General features: G+C 51.4%; 1 protein-coding gene and 1 pseudogene across 2 annotated transcripts in view; both read right to left on the bottom strand.

The window, feature by feature from the left end:
- Positions 1-16,019, bottom strand: part of NECTIN2 (nectin cell adhesion molecule 2) — a 33,854-nt gene extending 17,835 nt beyond the window's left edge. Inside the window, exons 1-2 of one of the 2 annotated variants that reach the window (XM_061139567.1) lie at positions 15,706-16,019; positions 945-1,340 (exon numbers count right to left, since the gene is read on the bottom strand). In XM_061139567.1, the coding sequence (XP_060995550.1) occupies positions 945-1,340; positions 15,706-15,796 (487 nt within the window). In that variant the 5' untranslated portion in view covers positions 15,797-16,019. The remainder of the gene's footprint in view (positions 1-944; positions 1,341-15,705) is intronic. The other variant, XM_061139568.1, reaches the window with a different exon arrangement.
- LOC133054512 (large ribosomal subunit protein eL15-like) lies at positions 5,148-6,080 on the bottom strand (annotated as a pseudogene).
- Positions 16,020-18,380: the final 2,361 nt, after the last annotated feature.

Raw genomic sequence — 18,380 nt, 5'->3', positions numbered from 1 at the left:
GGGGCCTTACTCTGAGTCTTACAACATCCTGGAGTTCCTTTCGTTTGCTATTTTGATTATTCTCTGACTTGACCTCTAAAATATTTCCGGAAGACAATGACATCTCACTACCTCCACTGCCTCCCCATGGTCTAACTGCCATCACCTGCCTCCTGGACTCATGCCCTCACTGCCTTTGTGAGCCTCCACCCTCACTCCCCACATAGCCTGTGAAAACCCAAGTCAACACCTTCCTCCCCTACTCAGAATCTCCTGTAGCTGTTGCTCTCTCAAGGCAAAAGCCAACATCTTCTCATGGTCCATAAGGGTCATCTGTGATCTGTGCTCCCCCATCACTGCCTTGACCTTGCCTCTCCCTGCCCCCCCCCCCCCCCCATTCACTCATCTCCAGCCATACTGACTTCCTGGCTTTTCCTCAGACCTTCCAGGTGTGCCCTGCCCCAGGGCCTTTGCACTTGCTGTTCCTGCTGCCTGAAGCTCTCCTCCGTGGACCTGCAGGACTCCGTCAAACCCTCCTAGTTTGGGTTCAAATAGCACCAGATCACCCTCACCAAAATGGTAACCTATTCTCCAATTTCTAAAGCACCTGCAACCTCCCAGCTTACTCTTATTTACGTTATCTACTGCCTTAGTCGGAGTCTAAGCTCCAGGAGAAGGGGGACTTCTGTTCTCCTTAGGGCTTCACCCCTAGAGCGTGGCATAGTGTTTGGCACAAAGTAGGGACTCAATCTACTGGATGCTTCTTGCCGGCTGTATCTCCTCCCTGCAGAACTACCCGTGGCAAATAGCAGGTGCTTAATACGTCAGGGCGGCTGACTGATGACCGCAGACAAGGTAGGTCGATTTCCCAGCTAAAGCCCAGAAACAGGCCCGTGGGGGGCGCTGGCGCCTTGCACCTCTTCCCCTCTCCCTTCGCCGCAGCCCCACCCCCCCACCAGGCTCACCTATGACTCTGAGCCAGGTGACTCCCCGGCTGGTGCCCTTGGGGAAGGTGGCAAACTCGCAAGTGTAGTTGCCCTCGTCCTCCACCGTCAGCCCCCGGAGGGACAGCGTGGCGTCCCGCACCTCCAGCTCCGTGCCTTGCCCGGCCCCCGCGCTCGGCGCGGTATTGACGAACGACAGCCGCTCCTTGCCGGGCTTCGGGCTGGGGAAGCTGCGACCATACTGGGGGTGGAAGATGGCCACGTTCTGTTTGCCTTCGGGAGCGTCCAGGCGCAGCCACGTCACCTGGGACACTCGGATTTCAGGCGCTGAAGGCAGCAGGTGGCAGGGCAGCTCTACCGTGTCCCCCAGGTTGCCCCGCACCTCAGCGGCGACCTGAACTCGCACATCCTGGGCTCCTGGGGAGAGAGGAGAGAGAGAGAGGTCGGGTCGGGGAAGGACCTAGAAATCCCTGGGCCAGGCAGGGCCATCATGGGAGGGGGCCCCCTCTGCCCTGCTGGGGAAATGCAGACCCCAGGATAATGCAGGCATCTTCACGCTATCCCAGTTCCCAAAAGGCCAGCCAGATAACACAGTTTGAGGAAAACTAGGGCCATTTGGGTCCTGGGCTAGATGTCATACGATTATGGAATTACTGCTCATGATCTTAGGTGTGATGAATAAATTGTGATTATGTAGTATTCATGTAGCCATAAAATTAAAAGACGCTTGCTCCTTGGAAAGAAAGATATGACAAACCTAGACAGTATATTAATCTGCAGAGACATCACTTTGCCAGTGAAGATCCATAGAGAGTCAAAGCTATGGTTTTTCTAGTGGTCATGTATGGATGTGAGAGTTGGAGCATAAAGAAAGTTGAGCACCGAAGAATTGATGCTTTTGAATTGTGGTCCTCAAAAAGACTCTTGAGAGTCCTTTGGACAGCAAGGAGATCAAACCAGTCAATCTTAAGAAGAAAATCAACCTTGCATATTCATTTAAAGGACTGATGCTGAAGCTGAAGCTCCAATACTTTGGCTACCTGATGTGAAGAGCTGACTCAACGGGAAAGACCCTGATGCTGGGCAAGACTGAAGGCAAAAGGAGAAGGGGGCGGCAAAAGATGAGATGGTTAGGTAGCATCACTGGTTCAATGGACGTGAATTTGACCAAATTCTGGGAGATAGTGGAGGACAGAGGAGCCTGGCGTGCTACAGTCCATGGGGTGGGAAAGAGTGGGATATGACTTAGTGACTGAACAACCACAAAGTATTCCTTAAATAAAACATCTATAAAAATATCCTATTTTATTTCATTTTTCACTGCACAGCTTTTAGTGTCTTAGTTCCCCTACCAGGGATAGAACCCAGGCTTGGCAGTGAGAGTGCTGAGTCCTAACCACTGGACCGCCAGGGAATTCCCTATCTTATTGAAGTATAGTTGATTGATTTATTTATTTTAAAAATTTTATTTATTTACTTATTTCATTTTTGTCTGTGTGTCAGTAGTTGTGGCACATGGGCTTAGTTGCTCTGCAGCATGTGGAACCTCCCAGATCAGGGATCGAACTCTGTGTCCCCTGCATTGGCAGGCAGATTCTTTTTTTTTTTTTAAGTTTAATAGACATTTATTCTATTATTATATAGTTGAACAACCTCTACACACAGAATAACATGGTTTAAGATTTTTTGAGTAGGAAGGAATTTGGGTCTCAAAAGGTTTTGCAGGCCTGTTTTCTGGAAGTCACTTAAGCAGGCCTTTTAAAAGACCCTTGAAGAAAAAAAAACAAGAAAAATTGGTTCAAGAAAATCAGCAATTAGATCTCAAAATTAAACTACCTATTAAGAAAGCAAACCAAGAACTGGGGAAATTCCTCTTCCGTATTTCTTGCACTCAAATACACCCCGGGAAACAGAAGTCTAGTCTACAGGAAGACACGATGCGACAAGCAGAATGAGGTGGCGAGCCCAACCACAACTGGTGGCCCGGCAAGTGTGGAATGGTGAGGCTCTTGAGGATGGTTTGAGCAAGGATGGGAACAACTGTATACAGCACAAAGTCGGAAGCCAATTGAACTTGTAGTGACACCAACTACGTGACTTTTCTCAGTAGCCTTTTTTTTTTTTTTTTAAAAAGATACTTACTGTTTGTTTATTTAGCTTGCCAGGTCTTAGTTGCAGCATGCAGGATCTTTGATTTTTATCGCAGCACGTGGCAACTAGTTCCCTGACCAGGGATAGAACCTGGGCCCACTGCATTGGGAGCACAGAGTCTTAGCTGCTGGATCCCCAAGGGAAGTCCCTCTCACTAGCCTTTTAAGAATGGAGTGACTAGCATACTAACACATATATATGGAATTTAGAAAGGTGATAACGATAACCCTATATGCAAAACAGAAAAAGAGACACAGAAATACAGAACAGACTTTTGAACTTTGTGGGAGAATGTGAGGGTGGGATATTTCAAAAGAACAGCATGTATACTATCTATGGTGAAACAGATCACCAGCCCAGGTGGGATGCATGAGACAAGTGCTCCGGCCTGGTGCGCTGGGAAGACCCAGAGGAATCGGGTGGAGAGGGAGGTGGGAGGGGGGATCGGGATTGGGAATACATGTAAATCCATGGCTGATTCATATCAATGTATGACAAAACCCACTGGAAAAAAAAAATAATAACAATAAAAAAAAAAAAAGAATGGAGTGACTTGACCCTAGAGAACACTGATTACACTTAGCAATGATACTTTTAAACATAACCACCCCTATTTCCTGCATCCCCTAAGGTGGTTCATGATGGTCACAAACTAATACTACAAATAAAACATTTAATTTTTTGATAAGTTTTTCCTATCGTCCTCTACTTGAAAGGGATCTATGAACATCAACCTCCCAATCCTACTAAAGTTACAAACCTCAAGGCTAATAACTCCCCCTCACTTATCTAATGTTCAATTTCCATTAGTTTTAATCGACACCAGTGTCATTTTGCATGAAGTTCAGTATTCTACAGACACCAGAGTCTGAACCAGGAGCTTTATGTGAACTTCAGTGGCACCATGGAGGCCAAGGCAATTTAATTTTGCTAAATCAGGATTTGATTCATTTGTGAGAACCCTCTTGCAACAGGTCTATTCAATTCTCTTAAAAATGGTGGCATTACTTTTCGCCTTTCAGAGGCAGCAGTTACATAAATGTAGTATCAGATTAAGCCTAAAACATGGACCCTAGTCAACTTTATTTTTCTGCATATGATCTTGAGAAAGGATCAGGACACCCTTCACATTTCCAAGGAAAATCCAACTTAAAACGTTGTTGCTGCCAAACTCCATAGAACTGCAGAGCATTGCATCACCCCAATAAAGCTGCAGGTCTCATCACATGCATCAACAAATCTACAGGGTTAAATTTCTGCACTCCTCTTTTATAGAACTTTACACCTATTGCCCAAACAGCATTTTAAACGTGAACATATCAACTCCCTAAGAAAGCAAAAACAAAGGCATTCCCCTTATTAGAAACAGGATACACCATCACTTAAAGTCTTCAAGCATCACTGCACTTTAACATCCATAGTTGTTTTTCTTTGGCTGTGCCAGGTCTGAGTTGTGGCATGTGGGATCTTAGTTCCAGACCAACCAGGGATCAAACGCATGCCACCTGCATTGAAAGCACAGGGTCTCAGCAATCTCACTCCTGGGCATACACACCGAGGAAACTAGATCTGAAAGAGACACGTGCACCCCAATGTTCATCGAAGCGCTGTTTATAATTGCCAGGACATGGAAGCAACCTAGATGTCCATCAGCAGACAAATGGATAAGGAAGCTGTGGTACATATACACAATGGAATATTACTCAGCCATTAAAAAGAATTCATTTGAATCAGTTCTAATGAGATGGATGAAACTGAAGCCCATTATACAGAGTGAAGTAAGCCAGAAAGATAAAGACCAATACAGTATACTAACACATATATATGGAATTTAGAAAGATGGTAACGATAACCCTATATGCAAAACAGAAAAAGAGACACAGATGTACAGAACAGACTCTGGGACTCTGTGGGAGAAGGCGAAGTTGGGATGTTCTGAGAGAATAGCATTAAAACAAGCATACTATCAAGGGTGAAACAGACCACCAGCCCAGGTTGGATGCATGAGACAAGTGCTCAGGGCTGGTGCACGGGGAAGACCCAGAGGGATGGGATGGGGAGGGAGGCGGGAGGGGGGATTGGGATGGGGAACACATGTAAATCCATGGCTGATTCATGTCAATGTATGGCAAAAACCACTACAATATTGTAAAGCAATTAGCTTTCAACTAATAAAAATAAATGAAAAAATTAAAAAAAAAAAAAAAAAGCACAGGGTCTTAACCACTGGACCACTACGGAAGTCCCTAACTTTCCTAATTTGACAATGCATTCAATGAAACAATCTGCAGACAACTAGTTTTAACAGACATATTAAAAAACACTTTTAAGCAGACAAGAACGTCCTAAATTGTTTATTAGGTAAGAACTTGACAAACATTACTTATATTAGCGGTAGCGGTGGAGTTGGAGAGCACTGCGCCTTCTCCAAGCTGCGCAGCGAGAGCCACCGATAGGGAGGTGGAACTCGTAGCCCTTGCCTCGCCCGCGGCAGAAAGGCTCTTTCTGCCTGCAGACGTCAGCCCCTGCATCTCCCCATGCTTGTGGACTGGTTTAGTGATCCACTAGGGGTCAGGGTTTCTTCTGATAGCTTTATGGAATGGATCAGTAACCTCAAAGAACTGGTATGTAGAATCTTCACCAACCCAGTAGGAATTCAGGGCCCCCAGGGCCCCACAGTGGCATCCAGCGCACTCCTCCGCAACCGACTGAAGGCTTCGAGCAAACTTGAGCGGGTTGACACTACGGTGGACAGGCTTGCCGAAAGTGGCACCCTTAGGAACTGGGCGTTTGCGGCCACCGTGGCACACACGAACCCGACATATGACAGAACCTTGCCTGGCCTTGTACCCCAGCCTGCGTGCCTCCTCGGGCCGGGGGGTGGGGTGGGGGGGCAGTGTGGGGGGCTCAGTGCAGCGCGGAAGAGCGGGTAAGGCCAGCAGCGCACCACATCACTTCTGACTGCTTCTTCCTCCATAGCTCCTGGATGTACTTGTCCGCACCCATTTCGACTCACCCTGATGGCTGCCGCCAGATGAAAAGGAGCGAACCTTTCTCCCTAGCAGGTGGATTCTTAACCGCTGGACCACCGGGGAAGTCCTATAACTGATTTACAATGTGTCAGTTTCAGGCGTATAGCACAGTGACTCAGAATTGTCTTCAGATTCTTTTCCTTATAGGTTTAACAAAACTCACTGTGCTATGCAGTGAGTCCTTGTTGGTTATCTCTTTTATGTCGTATTTCTTTTTCTTAGACGATAAAGGGTGGATGAGAATTTCCTGGCGATCCACTGGTTAAGACAACTCTCTCACTGCTGAGGGCCCAAGTTCAACCCCTGGCTAGGGAACTAAGATTCCATAAGCCGCCCAGCACAGCCAAAAAGAAGAAGAAAGAAGGGGAAGATAAAAGGTAGAAATATCATTATCTGAAATGTACTCTGAGACATTCATCCAAAAAAGACCCCAAAACGATAAAGTGATGAAGCAAACATGACAGAATATGAATCGCTGTCTAGAGGCAGAGATGAGGGAGGCTGCTGGGCCTCTCTTCCAACTTACATGTGTATGTTGGAAATTTTTCATTATCAAATGTTTGGAGGGAAAAAAAGAATCTTACCAAAATAACAAAACTCAAATCTATGCCAAAAGAAATTTTAAAAAAATTTTAAGGGTATGTATTTCATTTTTTCCCTGCACAGCTAATAATCCTTTCTCTCGCTTTTCTATAAAACCTACAACCCTCTGAGCCTGTTTTTTCATATTAACAGCCTTAGTGAGATTAATTCCCATTTATCCATTAAAAATGTACAATTCAGTGGCTTTTCATTATTCACAGAAGTTGTGCATCCATCGCCATAATCAAGTTTAGGACATTGTTATAATGCCCCCCAAAAAATCCATGTACCCATTATACAGTCAATTGCACCTCCCATCCCCCTGTCACTAACAATCAGTCATCTATTTTCTGTCTAGAGATTTGCCCCTTCTGGGCATATCACATAAATCAAATCATAAAATATGTGACCTTTTGTGTTTACCTTCTTTCACTTGGCAAATGTTTTCAAGGTGTACCCAGGCAGTAACATGGATCAGTGCCTTGGTTCCTTTTTATGGCTCAGTAATATTCCACTGTACAGACTGACCACATTTTGTTTATTCATTTAGCAGCTGATGGACAACTAAGTTGTATTCACCTTTTGGTGATTATGAACAAAGCTACTGTGAACATTGGCATGCCAGTTTTTGTCTGAATATACGTCTTTTATTTCTCAGCTCATCATTTGTTTTCTGACTTTTAATAAAAACCAAAATAAAAATAAATGTTTCTCCAGAAATTTCCACTGTGGTCCAGTGGCTAAGACTTCATGTTCCCAATGCAGGGGCCCAGGTTCAATCCCTGGCCAGGGAGCTAGATCCCACATGCCACATCCCTAACTCTAACCCTATGACCCAGCACAGCCAAATGAATGCATTAATCATTTTTTTTTTAAGGTGAATTTTTTTTACTGTGCAAGGCAGCACAGCATGGGGACTGAGCACAGACTGAGTGCCTTTGAATCTCAGCTCTGCCACTTACTGGCTGTGTGACATTGGACAAATCGTTTAACCTCTCTGTGCCCCAGTTTCCTCAGCTGTAAAGGGGAGGGTAATAATGGTGCCCACCTCCTAGGGGTTGCTGTTTAAGGATTAAAGGATGTTTGTTGAGCACTTAGCACACAGGGCCCCAGGAAGTGCAAGATCAGTGCTTGGTAAATAAACACAGCTAAGTATAATTACAAGTAGTCCTTGACACCCAGCTCTGAGGCAAAGGTCCATGCCCAGCTGTCCTTGACCGAGATGTGAGGGGGGCGTGTGCGCAGCTGCTGGCCTCCCACAGGAATCCAGGGAACATTAACAAGTGACCCTAGTGAGAAGGTCCCCAAAAGAAGGCAGTCCTTCAGGCAAGACCCATCCTAGGCACTTCTCAAAAGAAGCCACCAGTGAAGGCCGTGTGACACACATCATCTCGTAGAATTCCTACATATATCTTGCAGCTCAAACCCAGGAGGGCCACCTTGAGATATGGGCATCCTCCCCTCTGGAGGGACCACACTGCAGAGTGTCATGGGTGGGACCCTGGAGCAGATGGCTGGGGGCTTCCTGTTGGCTCTGTCCCCTTTTATGTGGGTGACTTTTTTTTTTTTTTTTTTTAACATTTATTTATCTGGCTGCACCAGGAACTGGTCTCAGCATGTGGGACCTGCCATCTTCACTGTGCCATGCGGGATCTTTAGCTGTGGCATGGCAACTCTCGGTTGCAGCATGTGGGATCTAGTTCCCTGACCAGGGATCGAACCCGGGCCCTCTGCGTCGGCAGCATGGAGTCTCCCAGCCACTGGGCCACCAGGGAAGTCCCCGGGTGACTTTGCTTTGAGCCTGATTTCCTCCATCTGTAAAAAGGGAATGTTTAGGCAACCCTGTAGGGTCGACAATTCCATGACATGATTTTCTCCCGTAGTTTCCTCAGAGGGCAGGCACAGCAGGTGAGTCAAGTCGGGGCAGATAGCCGCATGCTACCGGCCAAGTCCAGCTCCCTCACAGTTACTTTTGGCTCAGGTAGCATCTTTCCTGAAGTGACCTGGCAGCACAGAAAGGTCTGGAGGTCAAATCCAGACAAAAGTCGGGATATGAGACCCCGGGGGCAGCAGTTGGGTGGAGCTGAGGCAGGGTTGCCCCCTTCCCTCAAGGTACCAGGACCTATGTGGCCCCCAAAGGCACTGAGGATGGGGCAAGGGTTCCCAAAGGCTCTGCCCCTTTCTAGCTGGGTGAGAAGGGACGGGAACTCAAGTCAGGGAAAAAACACCCAGGCCAGTGTGAGCCGCAGAAGAGACGCAGGGTGGGGCTGAGGGTTTAAGTTTTCTTCTTGAGGTAAGTGGGAACCATTGAGGGTTCTTCACTTGGAGAAGACTTGACTAAAGCAAAGATTTAGAACTTCTAGGGCTTGAGTGGTAGACCCTTCCTGCTAGCCATTCTTTTCCAGACTGTGCCAACCAGTGGGCAACAAACAGTTGCTCAACACGGAGACCCTGGGTACTAGAGAGTCAGTCCCTGAGGACGGGGATTTGTCTATCTTGTTGCTTACTGTATCCCTAGAGCTCACACCAGGGCGTGGTTATAGCAGGTGCTCAATCAATACTATTGGGAAAAAAAAAAAAAACAACTGTTGAAGATATATCAAGATCTGTTCTGGCTGCACATTTCACAGACGTGTCAGGACAAGTCCTCCAGGAGTTGACATTCCAGGAGAGGGGAGAGATTGCACAGACAGTCAGTTGGGGGCGGGGCAGGGCTGGGGGTGGAGGGGAGGACCTAGAGCAGGGGCCTGACCCAGCCGAGGGGAAGGGCAGGAGGGCTTTCTGGAGGAGGAGACCTTTCCCAAGGGAAACCAAGCTCTAGCCCATGGAGCCACACACCTCGCTCTGGGTCACTGGGTCCCTCTGGGGACTCAGATTTCTTGTCCTAAGGAAATCCTGTGGCTGCCAGTTGCCTCTCTTCTGGGGAGTTCCCTGGTGGCCCGGTGGTTAGGACCTGGGCTTTCACTGTTGTGGCCTGGGGTTCACACCTCTCTTCTGAGGGAGGCTGCCCTTCTGCAACTCGAGTGGCCCTGGTAGTTTCAGAAGATTTAAAAAAAAAACAAAAACAAGAAAAAAAACCCCCACTTTTGGGGATTTCTTGGCAGCTTAGTGGTTAGGACTCTGCTTTCACTGCCGAGAGCAGGGGTTCAATCTCTGGTCGGCAAGCCTGAAATAAATGAATTAATTAATTAAATTAAAAAAACCCCCAGTTTTAGCTTCTTGTGGGGCAAGCTTCTCAGGAATTTCTTTCATCACCAATACTCTGTCCTGGATGGCCATACACCCCTCCTCTTTCTGACTAGCTGGCTCTCATCCCCTTACCTCGCACCCATCTCCCCATCTCACACACCAGGTTTTCATGACCCTCCTGAGCTCCTGGAGGGCAGGAATTCTTTGCCTGGTCTTGTTCACAGGTCTACCCTCAGGACCTGCAACAGAGCTCCTGGTAGATGCTCCATATATGTGAAATGAAGGAGGTTCTAAAATTCCAAGGCTCCACGATCCCCAATCTAAATGTCTCATTTTGAATGAATGAATAGCATGGTTCAGCTCCCATATGGTTAATGGCCCATCTTTTAGGTCTTTCCACCTCAGTAAAAGGTTTAGGATGGAAGCTTTGGAGTCATATCTGACTCCACTTTTTCTCTCTCAACCCCCACTGCAATCCTTCAGGAAACCCCACCAGCTTCTTCTTCAAAATATATCTTCAAGTGGACCAGGTCTGACCCCTGCATTACCCGTATCCTGGTCTAAGCCAGTGGCATCTCTCCCCTAGGTCATCCCACACACACCCCCTCCCCACCATGGAGGGCTGCAAGTGCCCCCTGCAGTTCCCACACGCAGCCAGAGAAGGGTCTCTTCTAGGGCTCTCTCCTCACTCAGAAAATAAAAAAAGCTCAAGTCTTTACAGCACCCACAAGGTCCTGTGTGACCTGTGCCCGTCCTCTTTCTGACCTCATCTCTCACCCTCTGCCCTTGGCTCACCCTGCTCCAGACATGCCATCCTCCTCACCATTTCTCAGACATGCCAGGCAAGTCCCACCTCAGGGCCTTTGCACTTGCTGTTCTCGCATCCTGGAACACTTTCCCCTCCCTCACTCCCTTCAGATCTTTGCTCTGGGGCGTTCCCTGACCACCCCAATGATGAGAACAGAAATTCCCTTGACATGGCTTCATTTTCCTCATTGCACCTGATGTCTTTTCCCTGCTAGAACATTAGTTCTGGGGGCAGGGATCTTTGTCTTGAAAGTGTTAGTCCCTCAGTCATGTCCGACTCTTTGCGATCCCATGGACTGTAGCCTGCCAGGCTCCTCTGTCCATGGAATTCTCTGGGCAAGAATACTGGAGTGGGTAGCCATTCCCTTTTCCAGGGGATCTTCCTGACCCAGGGATCAAACCTGGGTCTCCTGCATTGGCAGGCAGATCCTCTACCGTCTGAGCCTTGGTTCCTGCTATTTTCCCAGAGCCTAGAAGAGTAACTGGCATACTGTGAGAGCTCCAGAAATGTGTTGAGTGAAAGAATGAGGTGGAGATGGGGAAGCAACAGTGCATCAGATGACAGAGGCTGAGGCTGAGTTAGAGTTTGGGCTTTTTCTTAGGGGCACTAGGGAGCCATAGAGAGTTATAGGCAGGGGGAGGGACAGGGTGAGATTTGTGCTTTAGAAAGAATCCTCAGAATGGACTGGGGCCAGCCTTCGGGGGTCAGGGCAGTGGGGATGGAGGATGAACTGGATTGGAAACACATTCAGAAGTTGGAATGGTTGGGACACAGAGGCTGACCAGCTGTGGGGCAGCGGTGGGTGGTGAGGGGAACGAGGTGTATTGGCTGATGCCCAGATGTTTTGTGTTTAAGGCAGAGGCGGAAGAAATGAAGCCAGGAGGAAGGTTGGCCTGGAGTTCAGACCCTAGTGTCCAGGACACTTCTGGGCGGGAGCCTGTGCCCTGACCTTGGCCAGAACATGGTCAGCAGCACAGTGGGGGAGGGTGTGCCTGTGGGAACACCAGCCACCCTCAGCTTTCCTCGGCCAGTCAGGCTGGTGACAGCTTCATGGGGTGTCAGCTGGGTCCCCAGACACACTTCCCTTGCCTGTGGCCTGGCATGTCAGGCTTCCTGTGGTGGCAGGGCAGGGGCAGCCCAGGGCATTGTGTGAGCCCAGGGGAATCCTTTGGGCGGGTGGGGACAGAGACCCAGAGCCTGAGACCCTGAGATCTGGGGAGGGGAAATCAGGGCTGAGAGGAAGGGGCTGGGGGCCCGGACACCTGGGTTCCTGCCTGCCTGGCTGGCTCCTTGCAGCTTGGCTCACCCTCTCTGGACCTACAAGGTATCGTGACCTGCCTTCTGACCACAGGGTGTGGCGGATGCCAGTTGGCCCTTGAAGGCCAGCGTGCTTGGAGTGCTGGCCTCAGCTGCTGCCTCAGCTACCTCCTTAATTAATTAATTGCATTAATCATGGTGCCCACCCCCACAGCGGACATCCAGGAGCCGGCTTGGTTGCGGGGGGGTGGGGGGTTGTTGTTGAGCAGAAGCAGCCAAGATATCGGGCTGTCTGTCTGTCTGTCTGTCTGGGTCTGCATATCTTCACCTGCCTCCCCCAGCCCCTCTCTGACGGTGGTCATTACTCAGCTCGGGTGATGGTCATCACTCCCCTCTCTGGTCTGTGATTTTCTGCCTTTCTCCAGGGACTCCACCCCTACTGAAGGTCTCCCCTGTGGGCTCTGATGCTTCTGGGGGTGAATCTCTAGGACTGTTCTCCCTGGCTGAGCCCCTCAGACAGAACCCCACCTGCACCATTCTGCCCAGACCGAGTTTACACCAAAACACTTCTGTCTCTGAGACTCTGGCCCTCCTCTCGCAGGTGCTGTCTCTTTGATCTCTTGTGTCTCTGTCTCTGGTTCTCAGGATTCCCAGTCTGCCCCTCTGTGTCCCCCAGGAGTCCCCAGTCTCTGCTCTCTGTGTCTGTCCGTCTCTCTCTCTCTCTAAAAGTTTTATTTAGATACAATTCCCATACCATATGATTCGCCCATTTAAAGTGTCTAGTTCAATGACTTTTAGTAAATTCATAGATTTGTGCCTCCATGACCACAATCAATTTCAGATCATTTTCACCAGGCCCAAGAGACCCTACCTGTTCTCATATTCTCTTTCTTCTGTACTCCAACATCTGAGGTCTGGATCTTTTGGGTCTGGGGGTCTCCTCGTCTCTGGGATTTGGCTCCCAGCACCGATTCCTGGGGTCTCTAGTCTCTCCAGGTCTCTGGTCTCTGTCTCTCAGGATCTCTGTTTCTCTGTGGCTCTGACCCTCTGCCTCCTGGGTCTCCCCATCTCTGCATGTTTCACCACACCCCTGACATACTTTCTCTCCGCTGGGCCATCTTGCTGGGTCCCCTTTTCTCCTCCTCCTCTTGCTCCATTTCTCAGCATTGCTGGGACATTAAAAATGTAACAGCGTCCCTGGTGGGGGTGGGGGAGCTAGCCAGCCTGCCCAACTCCCTGTCCCTCCCGTGTCCATCACTCCCCATGGCCCCCACACACTGCTGGCCTTGAGGTTGGCCTGTGTCCTGACCTCCCTGGGTCATGACATCACCATCACTGACTGGCTGGGGTCTTTTGGGCCCCCACCCAGCTGTCACAAAACCTGTGTCTCTTTATGCTGTTACTGCCTTTATCGAGATGTCTTTCCAGCTCCCTTTCCCCTGCCCCCCACTTTCTCTGCCCCATCCTTGTGGCTGAATTTCATCTCCCCATCTCTCCGTTCCATTTCTACCTGTGTCTCTGACCCCGTCCCTAAATTTGTTTGACACCCTCCCTCTATTGGCTTCTGTCCCCATCCGTGTATCTCCAGCCTCTCCCTGAATTCCTCTTGCCCCTCTGCTCCCCCCCCAGGATGTGAGCAGACCCACCCCTACTTCTCCCCTGTCCAGTCCTCCTTCCCTAATGAGAAGAGACAGCAGGCCGGCAGTCCCCTCTCCTCCCATCCCCCTCCGCTACGTGGGGCTGCCTGGCTGACATGGATGAGCAGTGAAAGCCAGGGAGGACTGGGGAGGGGAGCCGGCCCAGCAGGAAGCCCAGGTGGTGCACCTTCATTCCTCGGAGGCCAAGGAGGGGGAAGTCAGAGGAGCCAGGGAGAGGGAAACAGACATGGATGGACAGGAGAGAGAGAGAGAGAGGGTGAGAAAGGAGGAAAGAGCTTGGAGAGAGATTAGAGAGTCAGAGGAGCAGACTGGGAGAGGGTGAGAAATGCAGAGAGGAAAAGGGGGAGAGAAAGTGAGGGAAGGAGGGGAGGGAGAGACAGAGAGGAAGAGGAAGGGAAGGAGGGAAGGAAAGAGGCAGAGATGAGAGAGAGCAGGGCACAAAGGCACAAGGGTGGAGTGTGGGGAAGGGGGAAGCTCTCCTCAGGTGCTAAGAATTTCCTCTGGGATCAGTGGGGTCTCTGAACCTGCCCCCCCCTGCCCTCCAGTGTCCCTGCTGGGATGGAATTGTTATCTCAGTTTTCCAAAGAAGGAAAAGGAGGCTCAGAGGCACTTTCTGGAGCCCACCAGGTGCGGCAGAGCCAAGAAAGGCTCTGAAGTCTGCAAACTGGCTAAGGATGCTGGGAAAGTGGCTCGTCCTTTCTAAGCCTTTGTTTCCTCATCTGTCTAATGGGAACAGGAACTGGACCTGTCCCGTAGGGTGATCGAGAGCCTTCTGCGAGATCACGCACCAAGTCAACGCCTGGCCTAAGGCGGGGTGGATTCTGAGCATTCTGCCAGAGGTGGCAGGTTCTGATTTTATCTCACTGTTTCTGACGCAGAGGGAGAGACAGGCGGAAGGAAAAGTCAGTGCCCCCTCTCTGGGTCAAAACTGGGAGACCATTCAGAGACACGCTGGGGCAAAAAAGACCTAGGGCTCCCGCGAGCTCCCTCGCACTTTCTGGCAAACGTTTGTGAATCTCCAGGATCATGAGTTTCTACCTGGGAATAAACAGCCGGGTCACCTGCAAAGGGGCAGGGCCAGAGCCTCCCTCACCTGTTTCCTCGCAGCCTCTCCCTCTCCTGCGGATGCACCCCTCCCCTGGGGAGGTGGGGGAAACAGGAGTCGGGGAGGGGGGCGGGGAAGTGGGCCGAGCGGAGGGAGAGACAGCGGATTAGGGCGGCGTCTCCTCACGTCCACCTCCCGCTGCGGCTCTGAGGACAAAGGCGCGACGAGAGAGATAAAGTCCCGAAACCGGGAATCCGGAACGGGGAGCCTGGAGAGCTCCCGCCCCCGCCCTGCCCCGGCTCGACGAAAGTGAAACCCGGAAAACTTCCCCAGGGATGTCCCCGCCGGTCGCTCACAAGGAACGGGAAAGGTCCCACCCTCCTTAGTCTACGCGGGACACTGGCCGACTGAGCCTCCAGCTTTCAGACAGGGCCTCTGGCTCTTCATTAGAACTAGAACCCAAGAGACAGGGTTCCTGCCCACATTTATATCTGAATTCCAGGACATTCCAATGCCCACAATTAAATCTGGAGCCCAGGAGACAGGACCTTTTGGCCTCCTCCCCCCTCCACCCGCCCAGTTCTGTCTGGGACCCTAGAGAAAGAGAACCCTGCTCACAATCTGGAACCCACAAGTTCGAGCCCTTCCTGACCCCAATTCTACCAGGACCCCGGTAGACGGAGACCCTAGCCTTCATTCTCCTTGGGACCAAAGAGATAGAGCCCTCAGCCCCTAATTTTTCTGGGGCCCAGGAGTTCCTTTTTTCCGGGCCCAGGAGTCAGAGCCTTCAGCACCCTGGGGCCCGGGGTTGGAGCCCTCAAGCCCTTCCCCAGGTCGTCCGAATTATCATTCTTGGCCCTGTAAGGGGCCCAAAGTCCGAGCTCACCGCCCGCCCCTCTGAGGACATCTGGCTCCCTGCCCTCAATTCTCCCCGGGCCTCAGACTCCCAACTCTGAGAGAAGGAAAGATGGGGTAGTCGCCTTATCATTGCGACCCTCCTGCTGGGGGTAGGGAAAAGGATGGTTTCGCGCGCGGCGGGGAGGCGTCTGCGTTCTCTCACCGGTTTCCCGGAGCAGGAGCAGCAGCAACGGCAGTAGCGGCAGCGTCGGAGGCGACAATCTCAACGGCCGGAGGGCTGTGGCCCGGGCCATGGGGGGCCCGGGGAGGGACTGGGCCTGGGCAGGGGCCTGAGGGCCACTCTGCGTGCGCCAATCGACTGGGCAGACGAGTAGGTGCCTGAGTGGCTTCGGCTCCCGGCCGGTTCCCGCGGCGCTCGGCTTTCTCGGCTCTGCTGTCGAGGTCCGGTTCTCCAGCTCAGCGACCCTGGCCCTTAGACTCTTTCTGGCTTCGGACTGACGTCACAGGACCCACCTCCTTCCTCCCCTCCTCGCCGAGCAGATCTGGCTCCGGACACGCCCCCTCAGACAGGTCTGACCCCGCCCCCTCCTGGGATTCCACGCCTGTCTCTGCCCAGGATTCTACTCTCGCCCCGCCCCCCCAGCATTCCTCTCCCTCCCCTTCCCAGGATTCTACACCCGCTGCTCCCCAGGATTCTAAGTTCGTCCCTCCCAGGACTCTCTGATCGCCGGCCCCCAGGCCCCATAATTCTCTCTCTGCGCTCTCCCGGCAAACCCCGCCCCTTAGTGCTCTAGCCACGCCCCTTTACACCTAAATTGCTCTCGAGCCCCTGCCTAAAGGGGCAAGTACAACGCTTCCGAACGTCCAGCTTCCACGAAGTCCCGCCCCCAGGCATGGCCCTGCCCATTCGTTCTCCCCGTAGTCTGCCCCGCCGCTCAGGAGTTCAGTTCGCCCATGCCTCGGCCCCGCCCCCTTCAGTATGGGATAGGGCCATTTGGACACACATGCATGAGGCACGTGGTTTCCTATAGACCCGCCCCCTTGAGCCCCGCCCACACGCTGAGACTCCACCCCCTTTTCCTCCTAGCGTCTTCCCCAGTTCTCGCCCCGCGCTGTCTTGTCAGGTCTGTCCGCGTCTCAGCCTATCCTCATCTCTTTCTAGTCTCTGCCTGAGACTTTGGGAGTCGCCGCGTCGTGTTTTTTTAGATTCCCGTCTTTTAGTGTCTCTGTGAGTCTCTCTGCCTCTTTTTCCGTCCCTGTGTTTATCTCTGGGTCTTTCGGTTTCCACGTTTCAGCGTCGCTTTGTGTTCCTGGTCTCTTTCTATCACTGTTTCTGTGTCACTTGGCTCTTGTCTTTTTCATCGCTTTGACTCTGGCTCTCTTGCTGCCTGCATCTGTGTCTGTCCCTACCCCGCCACTCTGTGGGTTTCTATCTCTGTGTCTTTCTCTGTCCCTGTGTTTCTCGGTGCGTTTCTGTGTCTCTTTCGGTGCCTCTGGTTTCTCTCTGCGTCTCTCTTGACCTCTCGCCATCCCGCAGCCCTCTCCTCCCGCATCTGATCCGCACCATCTCCTTACTGCGGCCTTCCGCCAGGGGGCAGCACAGACCGCTCCCAGCGGTCGGCTGGCCCTGCGGGGTTGGGCTACGGTCGGGCCTCCAGACTTGGCTAGTCCCTCCCCGTGTCCTTGTCCCACTTCTCCTATCTTCCCAACCTCCTCGCGTCTTTGTGTCTCTCGCTCTGACTCGGCCCCTTTGTCCCTCTCCGGCGGCTCCCGCTCCTCCCCTCCCCCACCTACCTCTTCACATTCCTTGCACTGCCCGGGGGAGCTGGTGAGGCCGCCCTGCGTGTAGGGACGAGGGCGGCAGGCAGGAGGCTGAGGGAGACGATGCCACTGAGCACTTGAAATCCCTTGGTTCCAGTTCCTCGGAAAAGGAGCTGATCAGCTGGGGGCTGATGCTTCGTGCCCTACCAAGAGGACCCTCATAGACTTGCCCTCCCTTCCCGCCTGCCATACACCTGAGTTTTCCTACCCAGAAGTTCAAGATCTTAAGTAGTGGAGACTCTTACTGACTGGCATTCACATCTTGGTAATAATACTGTTAATAAATGTATTTAGCACTGACTATGTGCCAGACGCTAATCCAAGTGCACTGTATTATCTCAACCCCCCACAGCACCCTATGTGATGAGGAAACAGGCACAAAGAAAGAAATGACTGGATCCAAAGTCAAAGAGCTGGCTACTTGTCAGTTGATGGTGGTTTAGTCACTAAGTCATGTCCGACTCTTGCGACCCCATGGACTGTAGCCTGCCAGGCTCCTCTGACAATGGGATCCTCAAGGCAAGAATACTGGAGTGGGTTGCCATTTCCTTCTCCAGGGTATCTTCCCAACCCAGGAGTCGAACCTAGGTCTCCTGCATTGCACGCAGATTCTTTACCGACTGAGCTATGACGAAAGCCCCAAGTCACTCTGTGTCTCTTTGCAACCCCATGGACTATACAGTCCATGAAAATACTAGGAGTGGGTAGCCTTTCCCTTCTCCAGGGGATCTTCCCAACCCAGGAGTCAAACCTAGGTCTCCCACATTGCAGGCAGATTCTTTACCAGCTGAGCCACCAGAGATGCCCACTTGTCAGTTAATTCCACACAAAAATCTCATGAAGGGAGATTTCACGATCCCCATTTCGCTGAAAAGCACACAGAGCATAGAGTGATTCTCTGCCCCCATGCCTCCCAGAAAGGAAGCAGCAGGCTAGGACCTCCCCATGGTGTGTCTCTCAGCCTGGCATGCGGTCAGCTGGACAAATACAGTCGTCACCCCCCCCCCCCCATCTGCAGTTTCAGTTACCCCGTGTCAACCCCAGTCCAAAAATATC

Source organism: Dama dama, chromosome 4, assembly GCF_033118175.1.
Source record: "Dama dama isolate Ldn47 chromosome 4, ASM3311817v1, whole genome shotgun sequence".
NCBI classification, from domain to species: domain Eukaryota; kingdom Metazoa; phylum Chordata; class Mammalia; order Artiodactyla; family Cervidae; genus Dama; species Dama dama.
This window is presented reverse-complemented; position numbering and strand designations above follow the sequence as displayed.